Source organism: Suncus etruscus, chromosome 7 (assembly GCF_024139225.1).
Source record: "Suncus etruscus isolate mSunEtr1 chromosome 7, mSunEtr1.pri.cur, whole genome shotgun sequence".
In the NCBI taxonomy this organism is placed as follows: Eukaryota; Metazoa; Chordata; class Mammalia; order Eulipotyphla; family Soricidae; genus Suncus; species Suncus etruscus.
Window position 1 is genome coordinate 22,651,661 of NC_064854.1, and position 21,053 is coordinate 22,672,713.

Here is a 21,053-nt window from a genome sequence, read left to right on the forward strand (position 1 = left end):
CCCAAGTTCTCCCAGCCTAACCTCCACGGATGAGAGAGGCCACAAGAGAGGTCACCACAACCATCCTCTGTGCTCAGCCTGCAGCAATGACCAGGTGCCTCACACACTGCTGGGGCACCTCTGGGTGCCTGTTAGGAACCTCAGAGTTGATGTGAATCTCCACATCCCAAATCTGGGGCGATTTCCAGCTTGTCACGGCCCTATAAATACTACACTACAGTCAGAAGGGGCAGCCAGGACTAGACACAGGTTGGGCAGGGGGCCCCAAATCAACCTGCCAGCCTGGGAATACCAGGCTTGAGGCATATGCCTTGCATGCAGTGGGACCCGCAGTGGGGCCAAGTCCAGTGCTCCTGAGCCCTGCCGGGTATGGTCCTAAGAAAATGCCCACAGAAGGTGGTCACAGAGCGAAGGACTTGGCAAACTCTTGACAAGCGCAAACACTTGTGAGAGACTGTCAAGGCTAGGGTGAGGGGCCAGGGGTGTCTTCTGAGGTTTCTGTGCAGCATTGTCAGCCTGTCCCCATTAAAATCTGGGGCCTGTGAGAGACGCTGATTACAACAAAGAGTGACAGGACGGCCTGTGCAGCCTCATACACGGAATGCATATTTATAATCCCATCAAACGGACATATTTACTCTAAACACTTGGAAAATCATCGCCGAGACATTCATTTAAATGCCAGGAAAATAGTAAAAGATGCTAATTTGACCTTAGGGAGCAGAGATCGTGTGTCACTGGGTGCTGTACTCGGCGGCCCGAAACGGGATTTACCAGGAGTGGGGAGAAGGGTTTGCTGATTAGGTCACGGGGGTGTCTCTGGAGGAAAAAGAAGGGGAGCGGGGATAGGAGGGGAGAACGGTAGAGGTGGTGCAGATGGGGTTTGTCCTCCCCAAGAATAAGGGGACACACAACATACACACACACACATACACACACACATCACCTAGCAAGAGAAAAGACAAAAAATGTCACATGAGACAGTGGGACAATGCTGCCATGGCTGCTGGGTCTCAGCAACTTTGGGGGGACTCTGGGCACTCGAGGCAAGGAGGCATTTGGCTAAATTTTCGGATGCTCAGGGGCTCGGTAAGGCACTGTGTTGGGACTTTGGGGGGGGGGGCTAAAGCAATCCACCTTTGCAAACTGTCCCCTCTGAAGTGGGGCAGGATTGCAGGGCTAGCAGGAAGAGGTGGCCTGGCTCTAGGTCCCCGGGGTATCCAGGCACTGCAGTACCCTTGTGGTCACCACTGCACAAACATAAGACACTGTCAAGCAACTGACAAGAGTGACTGGGGGAGAGAAAAGTATGAGAAAAGTATGCACACACCCCCAGGCTACCTAGAAAGCACGCTCACCTGGTGGGCACTGAGCATGCTGGGCATTGTCATGGGGGAGAGGGATAGGGCACAATATGCACAGATATGCATACACACATCCATGTATGCACGCATACAGTACACCTTCCTTAAGCGACCACACGGACACGTCAATTCACCATGGCACAAATCTCTGGATGCAACATTCAGCACGATTTCAAGAGCCTGAGAAGGTGCACCCAGCAAGAATTCGAGTACCATCTGGGAAACACGGCAAGCACCTCCACGTGACAATCCTTGAGGGAGGCTGGGGAGTGATAAAACCAGCACCCAGTCTTGGGGGAAAAAAAAAAAAAAACCAGCTACCAAGGGGCTGCTTATTTTTCCAGGGCAGTTCAAACTCAGTGCTGGGGGAACTACCTCCCCCATTGGGATGTTTCTTGGAAACAGGCTACAGAAATATCTCCCCAAAAGCATGTGGAAACAATATATGCCTGAAACTGTATGCCACGGCCATATAAAAATAAAATTAAAGTTTACCGTGACTATATAATACATAAAATTAAAAAGTGACTTACAGTGGATAGGACATTTGCCTTGCATGTGGCCAACCCAGGTTCGATCCCCAGCATCCCATATGGTCCCCAAGCCAGCCAGGAGTGATTTCTGAGCTCAGAGACAGGAGGAACTCCTGAGCACTGCTGGGTATGGCCCCCCAAAACACAAAAATAATGGGGGAGGGATAGGAAAGTATGGGTGGGAATAGTCCTGATTTCCACAAAGACCTGGCAGTGGGGGCAGCAACAAACTTCATTGGCCCCTTGGGGAATCAGCAGCAGTGAACCCCCCCACCCCCCAACACCTGCCCCCACCCTCCACCCCCCCTGCTCCTAGTCACTACACATTAGGGCTAAGTCAGTATGTGCCTGGTCCGCCACATTTGCTGGGCACATTTCAGCAGAAACAAGGTGAGTTTCTTGCCTCTTGCCTCCTATGTTAGGGAAGACCTTTCCATGCAGGTCCACAGAAGAGCCAAAGGTGCCCATTTGGGCTGCCATCCCTCCACTTATTGCTTTGTCTAGTGGCTGGCTGGCTGGTATGGAAAACCACAGGAAACCACACTTGTTCTACCGCAGCCCAAAAAGGGTGTTGATGGGGAAACGGGGCCTATATATGAGTTTTTGTCTCATGGACTTGCCTGGCAGGTACTAAAGGCTCCATGAACTGGGGCTGAACTCAAGACCAAAGGGCCAGATCTCTCCACTGCAAGGCATGGAACTCCTGTCCCAGTGCCATCTACTTCCAGTAGGGAGTGGAGTTTACAGTTGGGAGAATACCACTGATATGGATATCAAGATCTAGGATACCCCCAAGAGCTTAGGCAGCGCCACAGACACAAAGCTCTATTGTTATGCAGCCGAGCAGAGGTGCTGGTTCTTGAATCCATCCAGAATTCCACAATGCAAAAAAATGAGATATTCAGAAAAGCATCACTTGTAGAAGCAGACTGGTCAATGGGAGGAAAACGGGTGAGGAAGCATTGGGTGGGTGAGTCAGTGTGTAAACACTGTATGCCTGAAGCCCAATCACGAATAACTGTCCTTACATGGTGACTAAATTAAAAAAGCAACATCTAGAGTAAGCACACATGACTCCAGGTCTTTCTGGCCTGTGGAATTTCACTCAACATCTTTCTCAAAACAAGAGTCTGAGAGTGGGTGGTTCAAGGGAAAGAGCCAACCTTGGTTCCAGGGCCAGAAAGAGAGTAAAGTGCAGAGGTCACTTGCCTTGCACATGGCTGATCCCGGTTTAATCCCCAGCATCCTATGTTGACCCCCAAGCACTGTCAGGAGTAACCCCTGAGCACCACTGGGTGTGGCTCCAAAACAGAACAATAAAAACCCAACCTTGGTTCCATCCCTGCCACATCGGCTCCCACCCACTCCCCAGCCCCAAAGGCTCAGACCCTCACACAAAGTCACCAGCCCAGCCGGTCTAGTATTACCGAGACTGGACCATGGATCCCTTGAGCACAGCTTAGGGATCCCCCCACCAATAAAAATGAACCCACAGGTGACTAACTGAAACAGCAACTAAACTAAACAAAAGTCTGTGTATGTCAGGTTCTGGAACAAACCAAACTGAATCAACCTCAGGGTTTCCTTCCTTGCAAATGTTCCGATAAAAACATCAGTGCAGAGTGTTGTCACCTTAATAATGTCGCCAGACTCAATGGCAGCTCCCCTACCACATCTTGTGCCACTATCAGAGACGATGACACTGAAGGTCTTGGGCACTGCCCAAGACACAGAAGCAGAAGGAAATGTGATAAAGGGAACTTACTTGTTAGCTTGTTGTGGCTCAGGACCAGCTGCGTGATGTGGGCCAAGGAGACTGGAAAAGAAACAGAACGAAACACGGTCAGTTTATGGCCCTGTCCGACTATATCTACATCCCCTGGTCAGGTAAAACACGCTGTAATTCCCAGGCTACATAGTTGAAAGCAAAACAGAAGCAGGAACTTAGCTAACCCTGACCAGCTTGGGGAATGTGAGACAGAAGTAAGAAGACTCATGCTATTAGTGGTACATTTAGTATCAGGAGCTGGAGTTGCTGAGGGTCAAGTCCAAGCCGGCCAGGGAAGGGGGGCAAGCAAAGCCCTCCTTGAATAGAACACCTCCACCTTCAAAGTACAATGATTAGGAGCAGGAGCAGCCTGACACTTCCCCAAGGGCAGAATCCCCCAGAAACTCATGGACACATCCCAGCCCCCAGCACCACCAGAGCCAAACCCACTTTCACCACTCCCAAACTAATTCTAGGGGGAGGCTCAAAGTACCTGGGGATGCGGGTATTAGTGTGGGGGACTCCTCGGAACAAGGGAGTCTGCTTTAAAACCTTTCTCTGGGGCTCAAGTGATAGCATAGTGGGAAGGGTGCTTGCATTGCACCTGGTCAACCAGGGGTTTGGTCCCCGAAATCCCATTCTGAGAACTGCCAGGAGTAACCCCTGAGCATTGCTGGTGTACAAAACAAAGGTAAGTAAACCTTCTTTTCCAGTTTCAGAAAGGACATGCATATACATTCCTTCTCTTCCTCCTCTGTCCTGCAAACACATTGGAATGTGTCCATGCATGCACACACACACACACACACACACACACACACACACACACACACACACACACACACACACACACACACACACACACACACGAGAAAGAAATAGCCTGTCTTCCACTTTGGCTCTGAAGTCTCCCCCTGTAGGTGCCAAATTTATTTAAGGGAGTCCCAAGTGGTATGCAGAGGCATTTCCTGGTCAACCAGGCCATACAGCCCTCATACGTTTCTACATGTGTACGTATATGCATTTAGATATTTTATAAGAACATGACAATGGGCATTTGCCTGAAAAAGAAATTAAGACAATAGTGTTTCTCACCACAGGTCTCAAATATGCGAAGAAGAATTGACTATCAAGCTAGCCACTTCTTGGGAATACTTTTAGGATGGGGAGTTCTCCCCAAGTCACAGAAAGTTCCAAATGGGGTGCCATGACCTTTCATCCTGGGCCAAACCATTTACCCCGTCAGTGCCAGGGGGTCCCCCAAACACTCTCCAGAACCAGAACAGGAGGATGGCAGATAACCAGACACCCCCAATGAGCTCCGCCTTGTGTCCCAGTCTGTTCAAAGGCAGACCTGGGTCCTAATCACCACACGTCCTTCCTTCTCCCATGTAGCCTACTGGGTTCCAGAAGGGGCCACCCCATACCGATTAATGAATGGGTTACAGAGGGAGGTGCTGGATGGGAGGGACACGGAAAGGGGACTCAGCGAGGAGAGTGAACTAAGTAGATTGGTTGTTGAGATGGGGGGCTAGAGATCTGCAGAAAACACCCTAGAGGTTTTCCCATCCTGTGAGAAAATTCCTAGGACCAGCAGCCCAGCCTCCTCGGTGAGTTGGATGTAGTGCATTATCAGAAATCTCCCTTTGATGAGGAGGCATGGGGCTCATGAACTTAGATGACAGTACTGGGGGTACCCACGGGCCTCCCTGTCTCTGGGACTGGCTAAAATTATGTCACTCTGGCTCACAGGACAGAGACCCAGGTCTTAACTAGGCAGCCTCTGACTCTGGCGAGTTACAGCGGAGACATCAATAAAATGCCAAACACCCAGAGAGAACGCAACTATCGATTCTGCTACGCACCCCAACTCATAGAGCTGGTACTCCCCAGCTCTTGTTCATCACTGAAAACTTCCCAAAGCAGTTGTCATGCACAGAACTTTCTTTTACTTTCCAACGACTGTGGAGAGTAAGAGAGTCCTCAGGAGCGAATCACCATCCCTCAGGGGATGGTGAGGGAGGAAGGAGGCAAGATAGGGGACCTGGAGGTGGTCCGATGATATTTTAGGGGTGGTGAGATGATGTTTGTTTCTGGAGATAGTTGGGGTCAGCCTCCACCCTGCAAGACAGCAACAGAGGCCCAACAATGACCCCTGCTGGCCAGACTCTGGAACTCTGAGAACTAGAGAGGAGAGAGGGAGAAGAAAAAGGGTGAAAGAAGAATGATGGAGAGTAGAGGAAGAGAGATGAGAGAAAACAGGGAGGGACAGAGAAATGCTAGCCTGCACCCACTTGCTACTCAAAGCAGGAAGGGCCTTTAGGAAACGTGCAGAAATCGCAGCTCGTTTTTGTTTGTTTGGTTTGGGGGCCTCACCTGTGATGCTCAGGGGTTACTGCTGGCTCAGTGCTAAGGGATCACTCCTGGTGGTGCTCAGATTACTCCTGGCAGCCTCAGGGGACCATATGGGATGCCAGGGACTGAACCTGAGTCAGCTGTGTGCAAGACAAACGCCCTCCCCGCTGTACTAAGGCCCAACCTAGCTCACCTTTGCTCTGCCGCTCTTTTTTCCCCAAACTCTCCAGTCGAGAATGGGAGATAGTCTCTGGTTCTCAAACAAGCTCTGTGACAACTCTGGCCACCTATGGTCACAGCCAGAAGCCACTGGAGTAGCTGAGTCACTGAGCCACAGTTTCTTGGGGAGTATCATTGGAGAAATGGCCTCTGTCTTTACCTCCAACTGTCAACTTAGTGCTAGGTAGTTTCAGGGGAGGGGAGCTCCAGACTAGGACAGAGGCCCAGTGTTGGACAGAGTTCCTCATAAAACAAACATGCTCAGAAAAGAGTGTGGCATGGGAGAATTTGTTTTTGGCTCTTACAGGTGTCATGCCTGTTTGTCCTATGCCTGAGCCTGACACCTGTGAATGGCTCTGCTGCCCCGTCACCTCCTGTCCCAGCTACATGCCCAACCATGTGCAGGCTCAGCTCCTCACTGGAAACGTCCCACTGGGCCGAACCAAACACCCCAAGGCCACTAAAACCAATGAGGACATGAGAGCCCAGATGGACAGAGAGAGGGAATAGAGCAAGGAGAGCACTTGAAAAGGAGTTTTACAACTGCAGGAACTGCTAGGGCACGTGAAGCCACCAAGATATGAACATACCATCAGGAAATATCAGGGTCCAGCCAGCAACTTACAGACCCATGGGGGAGCCTGTACCCCAGTGGGATAGTATCAGGAGATAGGGAAGCAGAGATAGGTGGGTGGGGCCCTTGGGAAAAGGATTTGTGCCCTAGTGAGTCCCCACAAGGTGGCTGCAGTCAGGCGCAGGTTCTGTTGGCAGTGCCAGAACTTCTGGTCCTCAGATCTGTGGCATCAGCTCAGTGTCTGGGCCTCAGGCAGGCTCTTGGCTCCTTACTCTTTATACATTGCTATAGGCACAGAAGGGAACTAGCTCTCACTAGTTCCCGTTTATAAAGAAGCTGAAGGCACAGAGAAGTTGAGCAATTTGCCCGAGGTTCCACAGCAGGTTGGGCCACTCGCAGAATCAGGTCAGCATCCCCAAAGGAACCACAAGGTTCATTTCTGATGGCGGAGATTAAGCCTTTCCCTGCTCCTGAAATCAACAGTTAGGCATTGATTGTTCTTGCCTGCCCCAGGTGCTGACATCCAGTTTGTGAAAAGGGGGCTTCTATGGGATTCCCAAATCTGCTTCTTCAGTCCGTGATCTCAAAAACTGGGCCTGGTACAGAGATAAGAGGTGAATTCCTTGGCCCAGGAAAGACCCCCTAACCTAAGTGAAGGTAAGGTAAGGTGCCTGACTTGCAAGTGCTAGCCTAGGAAGAACCACGGTTCAATCCCCCCGCATCCCATATGGTCCCCCCAAGCCAGGAGTGATTTCTGAGCACATAGCCAGGAGTAACCCCTGAGTGTCAATGGAGCCAGAAGTAACCCCTGAGTGTCAATGGGTGTGGCCCCAAAAACCAAAACAAAACAGAAACACCCATACTGGGGTCACCCATCACCCCAGCATGAGCTGAGTCATTTCTCCACCCCTACTTTACAGATCTCCCCTTTCTCTCTCTCTCTCTCATTTCCAATTAAACCAATGGTTTCCTAGGAAAAGCAGCTCCCTGCTGTGGAGAGTCCACAGGAAGGGCCTTGTGAAGCTAGGCCAGTGTCTAAGTCTTAGCAGCCATAATTGGGAGGTCAAAACTGAGAGAAAATGTAGGGAGATGCTCCCAGGCAATGCAGTGTGGGCTCCTAAACTTGAAGGTGGGCAGAGACAAGCCACTGAGTGAGAAAAGTCAACCAGATATGGATGAAAAGGCCCCAGTAAGGTAGCTCCTGGCTCTCCCTTCAGAGAAGGCCCACAGGGTTGCAGCACACCCCAGAGCCCCTCGGAGCTATGGCCACATCCAAGTGCATTGGGATTTTTGTGCATAGCAAATGGACATTCTGGAACCTTCTGCTGAGACTGATGCCGGTTCACCATTGGAAAAGGGAAGGGACAGCCTGAGAAGTAGAATGAACCTTCTTCCTGCATGCCGGACCTGGGCCCTGGGTTTCCTCCCAGCTGAGAGTTTCTAACTTTTTTTTTTTTTTGAGGCCACACCAGGTTCAGGACTTGGGGGCCGCTCCTAGAAGTGCTGGGGACAGAACAGAACTTGGAATACCACAGGCAAGTCTGTGCTTAGTACCTGGGAATTCTAACACTGGAGAGCCTCGCCCCCTCCCGCACATGGGGTATCTGAGTGATAGATGGAGACCCGGAGAGGAAGAAGTTGCTGGAGGTAACCCAGGATCTGAGAGTCGAGCGTCAGCAGAGAAAAGCCAGCCATGAACCCTACCAGCCCACAGAAGGAGGAGCCTGCACATTGTGGAACATTCCAGAAGCACCTCAGGGATACCGGAAGCAGTTTTGCCAGGAAGCAAGTGGCTATCTCTGACTACCAGGAAAGGTCCTTCGGCAGAGATAGTGCAACTGCTCGGGCTTACTAATGATGTGAAGTTTGTTAATATGACAGAAAGTGTCTACAAAGGCAGAGCCTGATGCATCTCCGCTGGAAACCACATCTTTGCTTCAGAACCCCAGAAAAAGGCACTGAGTGTACCCCTTCCCACTCCAGTGCCACAGTTCTTCCCCTTTAGCAGTGGAGACACAGTGGGTGATTCAGGCTTGTTCTGTCCATTCAAACAGGAGAAAACAACAGCTGTTCCCCACAAGAACCATCACCCCCATATACAGAGAGTCCTGAAGCCAAGTGTAAAGGCCAGTCACTTCCCAGGGCCCCAAATGTATGGCACCCACAGCATCTGCTCCCCCTTTTCTCTGCTCAGCCTCATTCCTCCCACTCATACCCCAAACTGATAGTTGGGAAGGCCAAGTCTCCCCCAGACTCACCTATAGTACCTATAGCTTATGAACCCCCTGGACACTGCCCATCTCCACAAGCTTTCTAGGTCTGGCTCTCATAAGTGGGTTCTTTGGGGAATGGGCCACCCCACAGCATTTAGGGGAACCAAAGGCCACTTGCTGGTGGTGTTCAGTGAACCAAGCTGGATAGTTCAATGAGAAGACTCTCAGGTCACACCCTGTAATGAGGGGGCTTCAGGGGTACACAAGGGGGAATTGTGGGGTTAGGTTGTGCCAGATACATACATACATGTGTATGAGCAGGGACTCATACACAAAGTATATTCCTGACTGCAACCCCTAAAAATGCCATCTCTTCACTCTTCCCTCACTTTTCCCCCTTCCTGCCTCTCTCTTTCCCCCTCTTTTTCCTTCCTCCCCTTACCTCTAGGCTCCCCCTCTGTCCCATTCACTAGTAAACATCAAATATCAAACACATCCCAGGTGCCACACCCCATCTTTTTATGGCAGGGGTTTGGGTTTGGGGTCACAACTCAGGGGACCAGGGGACAGTCTGTAGAGCCTGGGTGGAGCTGGAACCTGCAAGAATACCATGGTGAGAGACCATGGTGTCTTTCCAGCCACACCCCAGTCCCTTGGGCAGGAGGCTGGAAACAGGGCCTGGCTACTGCTACATCTGATCCCCAGAGAGTCCCAGCAGAGTCCTAGAAAAGTCCTCATCACACCAAGGGTCATGGGGGCAATACTGACCAACCAAAAGCATTATGGGAGAAGGTGAGAATGGGAATGGAAGCCAGTGTCGGCCCAAAGTGGGGTTCATTCATCCTCTTCCAAATGTGCAGAATTTGTGCGGAATTCCACACTTTCTTCACTAGGAAGCCAACAATAAAACAAATCAAAACTGGGAAATGTTTATCTGGACTCATGAAACCTGGCCAGGGCACTGCCCAATCTGACCTGCCTGGTAGGCATAGCCAATGCAGTGGATCCACCAAGAACATAATTTGGGGTGGATCATTCTCACCTCAGAGCCCCAGCTCTGAGCCTGCAGATGAGGGTTAAGGTCATGAAGTTCAATGGTGTACCAGGGGTCTCAAACTCAATTTACCTGGGGGTCGCAGGAGGCAAAGTCGGGGTGATCCTTGAGTGCAAAGTCAGTAGTAAGTCTTGAACATTGGGGGGTGTGACCCAAACAACTAAAACAAAACAAAACAAAAAAAGATTCCTCTAGGGCAGGGCCACAAAATGTTGTATGGAAGACCGCAAATGGCCCGCGGGCCGCAAGTTTTAGACCCCTGGTATATGAAGAGAACTTGGAAAGCAAACAGGGGCTAAACTCCAGGACAGTAAAACTGGAGACAAATGGGAAAGAAGGGAGCCAAGGTAGGAAGACAGGGTGGGAGCCCGAACCAGGAATGGAGAACAAAAACCAATAAAATAAAGTGGTTCAGCCGGAGAGATAGCACGGAGGTAGGGCGTTTGCCTTGCATGCAGAAGGATGGTAGTTTAAATTCCGGCATCTCATATGATTCCCTGAGCCTGTCAGGAGCTATTTCTGAGTCTAGAGCCAGGAGTAACCCCTGAGCTGAGCGCTGCTGGGTGTGACCCAAAAAAGACCCACCAAAAACCAAAACCAAACCAAAACAAACAAACAAAAAGTAGATCAATGCTTCCAAGAACTTTTCCAAAGTGGCAAAGGCTGGGTGAAGGGAGCAGGGAACAGAGTGGGCTGGGGGCTGGGGGTAGGCTCCAGATTAATTCGCAAGGAGCATATAAGTGGTTGCTTCAATTGTAGAAAATCCACCACCGCCCCCTGATGACACAGATGCCCCTGGAACCCCAGCAAGCATCTCAGCATCTCCCACATGTCAGATTATTTTTCCAACCCCTGTGCAAATTTAGGAACTCACTTCAAGTGTCATTGGCAAGGGGTGGGGCTGCAGATCATCACAAGGGTCTTAGTCCAGCAGCACCTTCAGAGATCTGGGACCCTGCCACCCTCACCCTCCCCTCCCAGGGCAGGGCCTGGCCTGCACTTACACAGGCCGTGCACGTCCAGCATGTTGGAAATGCCTCTGTCACTCATGTCCACTTCCGGCTGGTTCTTCTCCCGGCTCTCCTCCACCAACTTTTTCAGAGACTTGGACATGATCTGGAGTCAACGATCAGAGTAAAGCATGTGAGCAAAAGTTTGGAGGGGCCCAGGTAGGGTGCCACCCACCCACCCACACTACCCTGAGATTCAGAGTCCCCTGGACAGGGGCTGGGAAAAGGCCTGGGGCCAGGGGCCAGCGCCAAATCTGTCGAGAGACGCCCCCCCCCCTCCCGACGTGCAGGAACACTCACTGAGGTGAGGTGCACCTTATAAACGAGCTGGGAGCCACAGGTTTCCGGGGGGCCCCACTCAGGCGACAGGAGATGCAAACAGGCAACCCAGGTTCCTTGCAAACCCTACACCCAGCCTGGGAACACGCCCTGGCCCGGCGCGCTCGGCGCATGCGTAACCGCGTCCACTCCCAGCTCAGCGCCCCGCCCGCACCCGGCTCGGCCCAAATTAGGACAAGGCTTCACTGGCTGTGGCTTCGGGCGAAGCTCCGCCCTGAAAAGAATGTATGCCCCGCGGCCAACCAATCACACCCTGGCTTGGCCCTTTAGACTCCGCCCCCACCTCATGATTAGCCCAGCCCCTTGGAAAAAAGCCTGCTTGATGCTCTGATTGGCTAAGAGGTGGCACGTGAGCAGTTGTTCCAGCGCAGGCTCAGTTTGTAGATTGAGGTGTGGAACATTGAGGGCGGAAGTTGGGACAGGGATGATTCAAGTTTGGCTCCACTTGTCAGGAATTGCTAAAGTTCTTTCCCAACTATGATGTCACCCCGTATTGTGAGTTCGCTTTCAAGTCAAGATCTCCAGGGTGGGTCGTAGATACCCGTTGCTCAGCCCAGAATAACTGAACCCTGCCTGGGTCATTTATTTGTATTTAGATCCAGATAAAAACATATGAGTTCATGTGCCCACACTTCTCTTTTCTATACACACCCCAAAATCATTTGCACAGCTTATGTTTTGGTTTATTGAATGGCATTTCCTTACGCGATTTTAAATGATTACTTGTTTCTAAATACTCTCCTTGTTCTTTTTTATATAAAATATTTAAGCACTATAATTACAAGCATGATTGTAGTTGGGTTTCAAAGTCATAAACAGAACACCCCCCCTTCACCAGTGCAATATTCCCACAACCAATGCCACCTTCCCTCATCCCCAACCCTTGCCTGTATTTGAGACAGGCATTCTACTTCTCTCTCTTTCTTTAATATTGTCATGCTAGTTGTTAGTGTAATTATTTCCCTACCAGCATTCACCACCACTCTTTGTGTTGAGCTGCATATTGCAAGCAGATCCTTCTGGCCCTTAACTCTATTGTCTCTGGGATTATTACAATAATGTCTTTACTTAAAAAAAAACATAGATGAGTGAGACTATTCTGTCTCTCTCTCTCTCTCTCTCTCTCTCTCTCTCTCTCTCTCTCTCTCTCTCTCTCTCTCTCTCTCTCTCTCTCTCTCTCCATCTGACTTATTTCACTCAGCACAATAGAGTCCATGTACATTCATGTATAGAAAAATTTCATGACTTCATCTCTTCTTCTTGTAACCCTCTGCCACTGTATGGATAAGATCTTGCATTCTGTTCGTTGTGTAGAATTCAGTGACTTCTTAATTCTTAAACACTACAGCTGGTACAGTACGTGATTTTGTGTGTGTCCTCCTGGGATAACTCTGAAAAAAAATGTCTTAAAAGGTGTAGTTTTTGGTTGTTTGAAAACCTATCTTTTGAGGAGTTGCATGTTTAAAGTGCTCTCATTTTGCCCATGACTTTGGTAATTTGTCGAGAATGGAATTCTAGAAAAACTCTGTTTGGCCTAATTCCACTGCTGATGTCCTGAAATGTGATGTTGGTCTGGTTTTTAAGCTATTGTTTGCCTTTGGAAAGCATATGTGATAGTTTTATTATTCCATGTGTTCTAAAATGTCCCTGTATTTCTCTGATTGAGCCTATGTCTTATTTCATGTGGTCCTTTTTAATTGAAGACTCATTTCTCTCTTCCTCTCTGCAATTGTTTTATGCTATTTCTGTGAATAAAAATTCTTTCTTTTAATTTTCTCTGTTTTTTTTTCTGGATGAAAGTTGAAAGCTAAAAAAGAAAAAGAAAGTTGAAAGCTGTTTCCAAGGTCACTTCTCTCTCTCTCTCTTTCTCTCTCTCTCTCTCTCACTCTCTCTCTCTCTCAATTTTATTGACACCATTGTGAATTACAAGTGTTTCACTGTTGTATTTCAGGCATATAGTGTCAGTGAAGTAGGGCCATTACCACCACCAGTGTTAACCTCCCTCCACCATAGTTTCCAGTATGCATTTCATACCTACACCCTTAGCCTCCTAGACTATTAGTGTAACAGGTCCATTTTGCGTTTAGCTTGTTAGAGTTTGAGTCTTTTGATTCTATTGCCAATAACTTTGGCTTGGGTATATAGATCTGACCTTTTTTTTTTTTTTTTTTTTTTTTTTACTCAATGCTCCTGGGATCACTTGGCCCCTGGGTCCCATGTACATTTTTTTCTTTTCTCAATTTGTAGAAATATATAGAAACATGATGCAGAACAAAATAAAATGATTCAAATTCTAAAATTCTATGAAATGGTGGGAGCCCTTATCTAGAAGATATAAATAAAATTAAAAGAAGCAAAAAGAGGGGAGCAGGATAAAGGGGAAGCAGGTGTGGTAAGATTATTTTTTTTTTGCATAGGTACAGTAAACATTGGGAAAATTAGAAAGGAAATTTCCTTGGCCTAAGAAGCACCCATGAGACATACTGTCGTAAGACCAAATATAGGCTCTCTCATGTTGGTTGTCCAACTCCAAGGTCTGTCTTTCTTTATGGTCCCAGGAAAAGTTCTATTCAGTTGTGCTCAGATCACTTTTCTTTACTTTTTTTTATTTCTTTTTTTTTATTTTATTTAAACACCTTGATTACATACATGATTGTGTTTGGGTTTCAGTCAGGTAAAGAACACCACCCATCACCAGTGCAACATTCCCATCACCAATGTCCCAAATCTCCCTCCTCCCCACCCGACCCCCGCCTGTACTCTAGATAGGCTTTCCATTTCTCTCATACATTCTCATTATTAGGACAGTTCAAAATGTAGTTATTTCTCTAACTAAACTCATCAGTCTTTGTGGTGAGCTTCCTGAGGTGAGCTGTAACTTCCAGCTCTTTTCTGTTTTGTGTCTGAAAATTATTATTGCAGGAATGTCTTTCATTTTCTTAAAATCCATAGATGAGTGAGACCATTAAGATCACTTTTCTAAAGCAAACTCTTCCTTCTGCTTATGAATTTTATTTAAAAAACCCTTTAGATTGATATTCTGAGAGATTATTTTCATTTTACCTGCCAAACCTTCTACTACTTTTTACTATTTTTTTAATTGAATCACCATGACACAGAGTTAAAAAGTTGTTAAGTTTCAGTATACAATGTTCCAACACCCATCCTTTCAACAATGTTCATTTTCTGCCGCCAATTTCTCCAGTTTCTATTACATTTATTTTAGCTACAGATTTTGAAAGATCAGGAGAAGCTTGATCCATAGTACTTCAGGAAATAACCCCCAGCACAGAGCAAGGTAAAACAGCCCTGGGTATGACCCCTAAAACAAAATATTTTAATAAACAAAATTCTCAGCTATTAAAAAATTACCTTTCAGGGCCCGGAGAGTTAGCACAGCAGCGTTTGCCTTGCAAGCAGCCGATACAGGACCAAAAAGGTGGTTGGTTCAAATCCCGGTGTCCCATATGGTCCCCTGTGCCTGCCAGGAGCTATTTCTGAGCAGACAGCCAGAAGTAACCCCTGAGCAACGCTGGGTGTGGCCCAAAAACCAAAAAAAAAAAAAAAAAAAGGAAAAAAAAAAAAGGAAAAAAAATTACCTTTCAGTCCCTTCTTGTTTAATAGCTCTGTGCTCATTTCACAAGTGCATGCTATCTGTTGAGAAGCTATATTTTCATTTCTCTCTTATGTATTCCATTAAGTACCCTCAAGTCCCTTTTGTGTGTCCCCTCCATACTGCTTTAATTTTTCTGCCTGCTGATATTCTTGGTTGTATTTTATTGTATTTAATCAAGGATAGCACTGACTTTACAGGGAATTCAGTGTTTTCTGTCCTCCTCTGGAGTTAATGAGTAAGTTTCTCAAAAGAATGCCTGAAGGGCCATTCAGGTCACTGTCCCAGCCAGCTCCCTGAGGACCAAGAGAGTATCACCCTAACCTAGAAAGTAGGCATAACCATCAAGATGGAAAAGGCTTTTGGGGCTGAAAGTTATAATATAGCAAGGAAGTGCTTGCTTTGTACACAGCTGACTTGGATTTGATTCCCGGCATCTTATATGATCCCTCAAGCACTGCCAGGAGTGATTCCTGAGTGCAGAGCCAGGAGTAACCTCTAAGCATCACTGGTATGCCCCATACCAAAACAAAATCTAGAAGGAGAAAGAAAATACAGAGTACAGTATATTTATGCCATTCTTACACCAAGAACCTAAAACTCTATCAAGTCTTCTAGAATGACTATCCTGCCCCAAAGAGTCCTTCTGTCTTATATGCTGGGGAAAGCTGTGTAGCCCCCTAGTGTCAAGCATTGACAGTTGATTGACTGGCCCTGGGGAGGCAAAAGGAAATTGTGGTGGTACCCGGCTTTAAGGTCCAGCCCCACTTCTTTAGATGGAGTCCTAGCTTTCATTGTCACTTGGAAGGGTGGCTTAGTCCTTGGCCTTCAGACTGGCCCAGGTTGGCCTCTACTCACTCATATAGACATTTCCTTTTGTTTCTCATGGGCTTGTTCCTTTGGACCCAGGCTTACTAACACTTCCCAGTCTCTCCCAAAGACAAACCCTCTTCAACCTCTCCTCTCACCTATCCACATTACTGTGTGTTGGGGTTTCAACAGAATTGGTGACTTTTAATATTTTGACAGTCTATATGATATGCCAATTGCTCCATGATAGTACCAACTGCTGGCGCCAGTTGCTGGCTAGCACTTGCCATGGTTCCCATCAATACCTGCTGTTTCTTGGAGTTGCAACTGGGATGTAGAGATGTGATTCCTGTGGAGGAAGAGGTGACTGTTGGTCAGGATGGAAACAGAAACAGGCGAGTAGGTGGGAGTCATTACAGAGAGGAGGGAGATGGTCACAAGGCAACTCCTTCACCTTTGACCTCAGTTTGTTTTGTCCCTATCACATGGTAGCTGCTCAGTAACATGAGTGAGTCACATGGATAGCCAAGTCAGAACAAATGAGAGGGTTCATGGATAAAAGGGCCTTGATTCTTCTCTGTGCATTACTCATGGATGGTTCAATGTGGCCTTCTTTTTGCCTGCACATTCATAAAATGTTGAACTGGATATGGATATATGAACGCTGGCTGAGCTTCATTTTGTCTCTCACTTTCAGGTTTTACTTGTTAGGATCAGCACAATGGGGGACCAGAGTGATAGTGAAGCAGTATGGTGTCTGCCTTGCACACTACCCACCTGGGATGGACCTGGATTCAATCCCTGGCATCCCATTTGGCCCCCTGAGACTGCCATGCATGATTACTGAGCATAGAGCCAGGAATAACCACTGAACACTGCCAGGTGTGGCCTCTCCCCTCAAAAAAAATTAAAAAACCACCACCACCAACAAAGAAGAAAGCAGCACAGTGTAGACTAGGCTTTCTACACATAAGGGAGCTGTAGGTTACCTCTGTGATAAATGGCTACAGAAAGGGGCAGGGTGGGGGGGTGTCTCAGCACCTAGCCAATCATAACCAGTCATTTTATTTTTCTGGGTGTGGTGGCCATACCCAGTATCCAGGGGTTATCCCTGGCAATGCTTTGGGATTCTGGATGCTGGAGATGGAACCTGGATCAGCTGCATATAAGGCAAATGCCCTATTATAGCCCCAAACCATACATTTTGTTGGAAATCTGTAAGTAGGTGGATTTTATTTTCTTTCAGATAAAATTCTTAAGTTATTTCAGTTATTCTTGTTCTACTTTCTCCATAACCAGGACCCCTGTGCTTTAGTTTTTAAATAAGAGAGTAAGTTTTTTAAGAGAGATACACTTTCTTGGCAGAGTTTGACAGTTTTAGTCCCTTAGTTTAGCATGTCGGGCCCCCAGGTGTTCAATGGTGTCATTCATTTCCTTCATGGAAGGGAACAGTAATAGTCATCTATAAAGCAGATCGCCCTCACAGAGAGCGGTGTGAAAGGCAGCAGGAGTGGCTAAGGCGGGAATTATTTCTTCAAGGTTCTGTGTCTGGAGCAGACAAAGATGAAGGGACACTTCTGGAAGCCTCATCCTTCATTTGGCCTCCTCTTCATGAGTCTAAACATGGCCCATTTCACATCCAGTTTATTGCTTAATGCTGCAGCAAACTTTCTATACGCCCATCCTGGCTGTTTCCACCCTCACCTTTTATGTTGCTGAGCTAAGTCAGTTGAGGAAACTGAGGCACAGAAAACAATCAGTCTGTACTAAATTAGAAGTACCCATATTCAAATGTAGGCAGTATAGTCCTGAAGTGGCTACTCTGAAGTGTTCCTTTGTCAAATTATGAAAATTCAACGTGGAATTTTGTCTGTGTTCCCTAGGAAAGATAGTATTAATGGCCTAGGAATGAATAGAACAGGGTCAGGGCAATGGTGCAGCAGAGAGGGCCCTTGCTTTGCAATGTGACTGACCAGGGTTCAATGTCACGTACTCCATAGGGTTCCCCAATCTTGTCATGAATGATCCCAGAGCACAGAGTTGGGAGTGGACCCAGAGCACTGTCGAATGAGCTCAACCTTCCCCCAAAAGACTGAATACATCTAAGTTGGCTGTATCTAATCATATTTATTACCCTTCATTTGACATTGACAGTGAAAAAAATCATATTTTTGAGCACTTGCCTTGGAAAACACATCACATAGTCATTAGAATCATTTACAAATCTTGGAGGAATATTAAGCCATGAACTCAAAACATGAGAAAGCAGGATGACATGTATGACAAGGTTCACAGAACCTCAGTCACTAATGATAAAACATGCCTAGGCTCAGTTCTGCACAATCTCTGCAAGACATAGAAAAGCGTTTATGATGTCCAGGTATGGATGCAAAGGGTCAAATTCTGCTCCACTGTCTGACATCTGGCAGCTGACTCAGGGTGAAGTGCGCTCAGAGGGGTCAACTAGTGAAGGGGTGCTCAGCTGTCCCAGGTGAGCCGGAAGGCAGAGGGGTGTACTGCGGACTCAGCATGGAATCTGATGAAGATCCGGTTCGAAGAGGCCACAAAGGGTGCAATGTTAGTGTCCTGCAAGTAGAAAGGTGGAAGTCACCAACCCACTGTGCACCTGTCCAGAGGTCAGCCTGCTGAGCTTAGCACTGCCATAAGGAGGCACTGGGGCGATAGCACAGCAAGTTTGCATTGTCTGACCTGGGTTTTATCCCTGGTATCCCATATAGTTTCCCCAAGCACCTCCAAGAGTGATTCCTTAGCACAGAGCCAGGAGTAATTCCTGAGCACCACTGGGTGTGGCCCCAAAACAAAGAAACAAAAAAGCACTGCCACAAAAAGGCACATCAAGTTCCAATGAACCTGCATCAATTTCTAGATGTTACATTGCTAAGACGGTAGATAAGCTACAAAGACTTTGTCTAGGCTGGGAGCAGTGCATGGGGACTGAAGGGGCATCTTAGGTTTTGAGTTTTGGGGAGGGAGGGGCAAGGTTTTGGGTTTCAGGGAGGGGCAAGAACACATTAAGCAGTAGACAGTGGACCATCACTGACCAGACCTACCCAGCTCTATGAACCAACTAGAACCAGTGGATTGGAGGTGTTTTTTAGAAGATGAATTATATCAGCTAGAAATTCTATTTCATCAAAATGCCATAAATTTTACCTCCAGAGTAAGGAAGTACTTACAGTTGTAACTGAAACAAAAGAAGAAAGCATATGACTTGTCACTATGATAACTATCATTTACTTAGAGGGATTATTTTTATACCCTGTCTGTTTAATATGTGTGTGTTGGGGAGAGAAATCTATTTTCCCTTATTTCCTAACCATTCATTTAAGAAATATTTCTCCAGAAGAGCCTGCCAAATCTTGATAAATATTTACAGCAGAATTATAAAAAAGCAGCCATGCTCCCAGAACCCAGCTCTCCTGCAACTTCTGCTCCCATAGGAGACTGCAGCCACATCTATGCCAACTCCTGAGCCAATCCAGCAGTGGATGAAGATGCTCTGGAGTACCCCAGCCCTGTGCAAGTACTAATTCCCCCGAGTTAACTAATTGTAAGGCAGATCCACATCTGGATTCTAACTCGATGTTTGAGGAACCTTGGTTCCATCGAAACTTTACAAAAAAAAAGTTCCTGCTCCCCCAGATGAATCTATATCTGAAGTTTCTTTTTTATCCAAAAATTCATGCGGGTGAAACATATTTCCAAAGAATTTCCAGTTTTCAGCCAGCAGTAAAGGTGAAAGAAAGATGCCAAAGTTCTATGCAAGAAGAATTCATGCAAGAATCAGCAGGGGTCTGCAGCCCCAGGCATCGCATGGCAACCACACGAAACACTAAAAATTAAAAAAAAATGCCACTCATTTATGCCACTCCACCCCAGTCCTGGAAATTCTCAGTTACGTAAAATTAGAATTCACTCCAAGACTCCAGAATGTTAAAGAAATAGTTGCCTAGGCAATGCCAGTGTGTTTGTGGCAGTTCAAAGCAAGGTCCACTAGATGGCACCCGCGACCCCTAATAGAAGCAAAACTTGCAAAGATGCTGCCTTGGGCGGGGACCAGTCCTTGGTCCAAGTCCATCCAGAAGCATCCTTACCCTCCTACTTGGAAACACTAAAGGAGCGCCCCAAAAACGCTATAGAAGTACCTAGAAACTCTAAAGGTGCACCTGGAAGCGTGAAAGAAGGGCCTAGAAGTTCTGGGTTACTCACAGTGCCGCAGAAGGGCCCGGAGGATGGAGCTTGAGCATTTGGCCCATCATGGAGGAGGAGGTAGTTCTGGGCACAGTCCCCAGGGTCGTCGATGCTCACGAAGGCAAAGTGGACGGTGATGGGCCTCCCGGCAGGGGCCACCACAGACCACTCGCAGTGAGTGTGGTTCGGGTAGGGGCCCGGGTAGCCAGGACTGGCCACAGAGCCGCTGTCCCCAAGCAGAGTCCCACCGCAGCCTGCAGGGGACAAAATAAGGGGGAGACCATGAGGGTGTTGGGGTCCTGGAGATACAGGACCCCCTTAGGAGCAGTACCCCCTTAGCAAGCACAGCAGAGGCAGAAGCAAATTTGTCTGGCTATGAGGGTGTGTGTGTATGTATATCCCCCCTCACTCTCATCTTTCTGCTGGGGCTGGAACCCACCAGACAGGGCTCCAAAACCTAAACAAGGATCCCCAAGCATTGGGCAAAAGGCTCTTATTTCTGCACCAGAAAACTGGGCCCCTCTGGTGTGCCCTGAATGCTGTCTACCCCAGGTATGCTCAGTGAATGCATCAAGTGGCTGAAGTTGCCTTCATTTATGTGGCCACCGGACTGTGGAAGAGATGGAGTGGGGTGTCACGGATGCCAAATAGTGAAAGGCAGGAGCTGTGAGGTTTCCCACAATTCCATCACTGATGCAGGGGATGCGGGTGTGCCTTCTGGTCATTTCCTTTCCCCCCTTACCCCATTTTGTTTGTTTGTTTTTGTTTTGGGGTCACATCTGGGGGTTACTCCTGGCTCTTGGCTCTAGAATCACTGACAGGATGCAAGGATCAAACCCAGGTTCGATCATGCATGCAGCCACTTGCAAGGCAAGCGCTATCGCTCATTTTTTTTTTAATGGCCCCTCATTTTCTTTTTTAATTACCAGGGAACCACAAGAAATTAAGAGGGGAAAAAAAAAGAAGGGAACTGATAAGACAAATAAAAG

At 47.7% G+C, this 21,053-nt stretch overlaps 2 protein-coding genes across 2 annotated transcripts in view; both read right to left on the minus strand.

Annotated features, from left to right (window-relative positions):
- Nucleotides 1-11,517, minus strand: part of RSU1 (Ras suppressor protein 1) — a 115,504-nt gene extending 103,987 nt beyond the window's left edge. The window contains exons 1-3 of the mRNA XM_049777811.1: nt 11,391-11,517; nt 11,085-11,196; nt 3,663-3,713 (exon numbers count right to left, since the gene is read on the minus strand). Of these exons, the coding sequence (XP_049633768.1) occupies nt 3,663-3,713; nt 11,085-11,193 (160 nt within the window). The 5' untranslated portion in view covers nt 11,194-11,196; nt 11,391-11,517. The remainder of the gene's footprint in view (nt 1-3,662; nt 3,714-11,084; nt 11,197-11,390) is intronic.
- A 6,813-nt stretch (nt 11,518-18,330) lies between these two features.
- CUBN (cubilin) overlaps nt 18,331-21,053 on the minus strand; it is a 253,967-nt gene continuing 251,244 nt past the window's right edge. Inside the window, exons 66-67 of the mRNA XM_049777740.1 lie at nt 20,083-20,318; nt 18,331-18,438 (exon numbers count right to left, since the gene is read on the minus strand). Of these exons, the coding sequence (XP_049633697.1) occupies nt 18,331-18,438; nt 20,083-20,318 (344 nt within the window). The remainder of the gene's footprint in view (nt 18,439-20,082; nt 20,319-21,053) is intronic.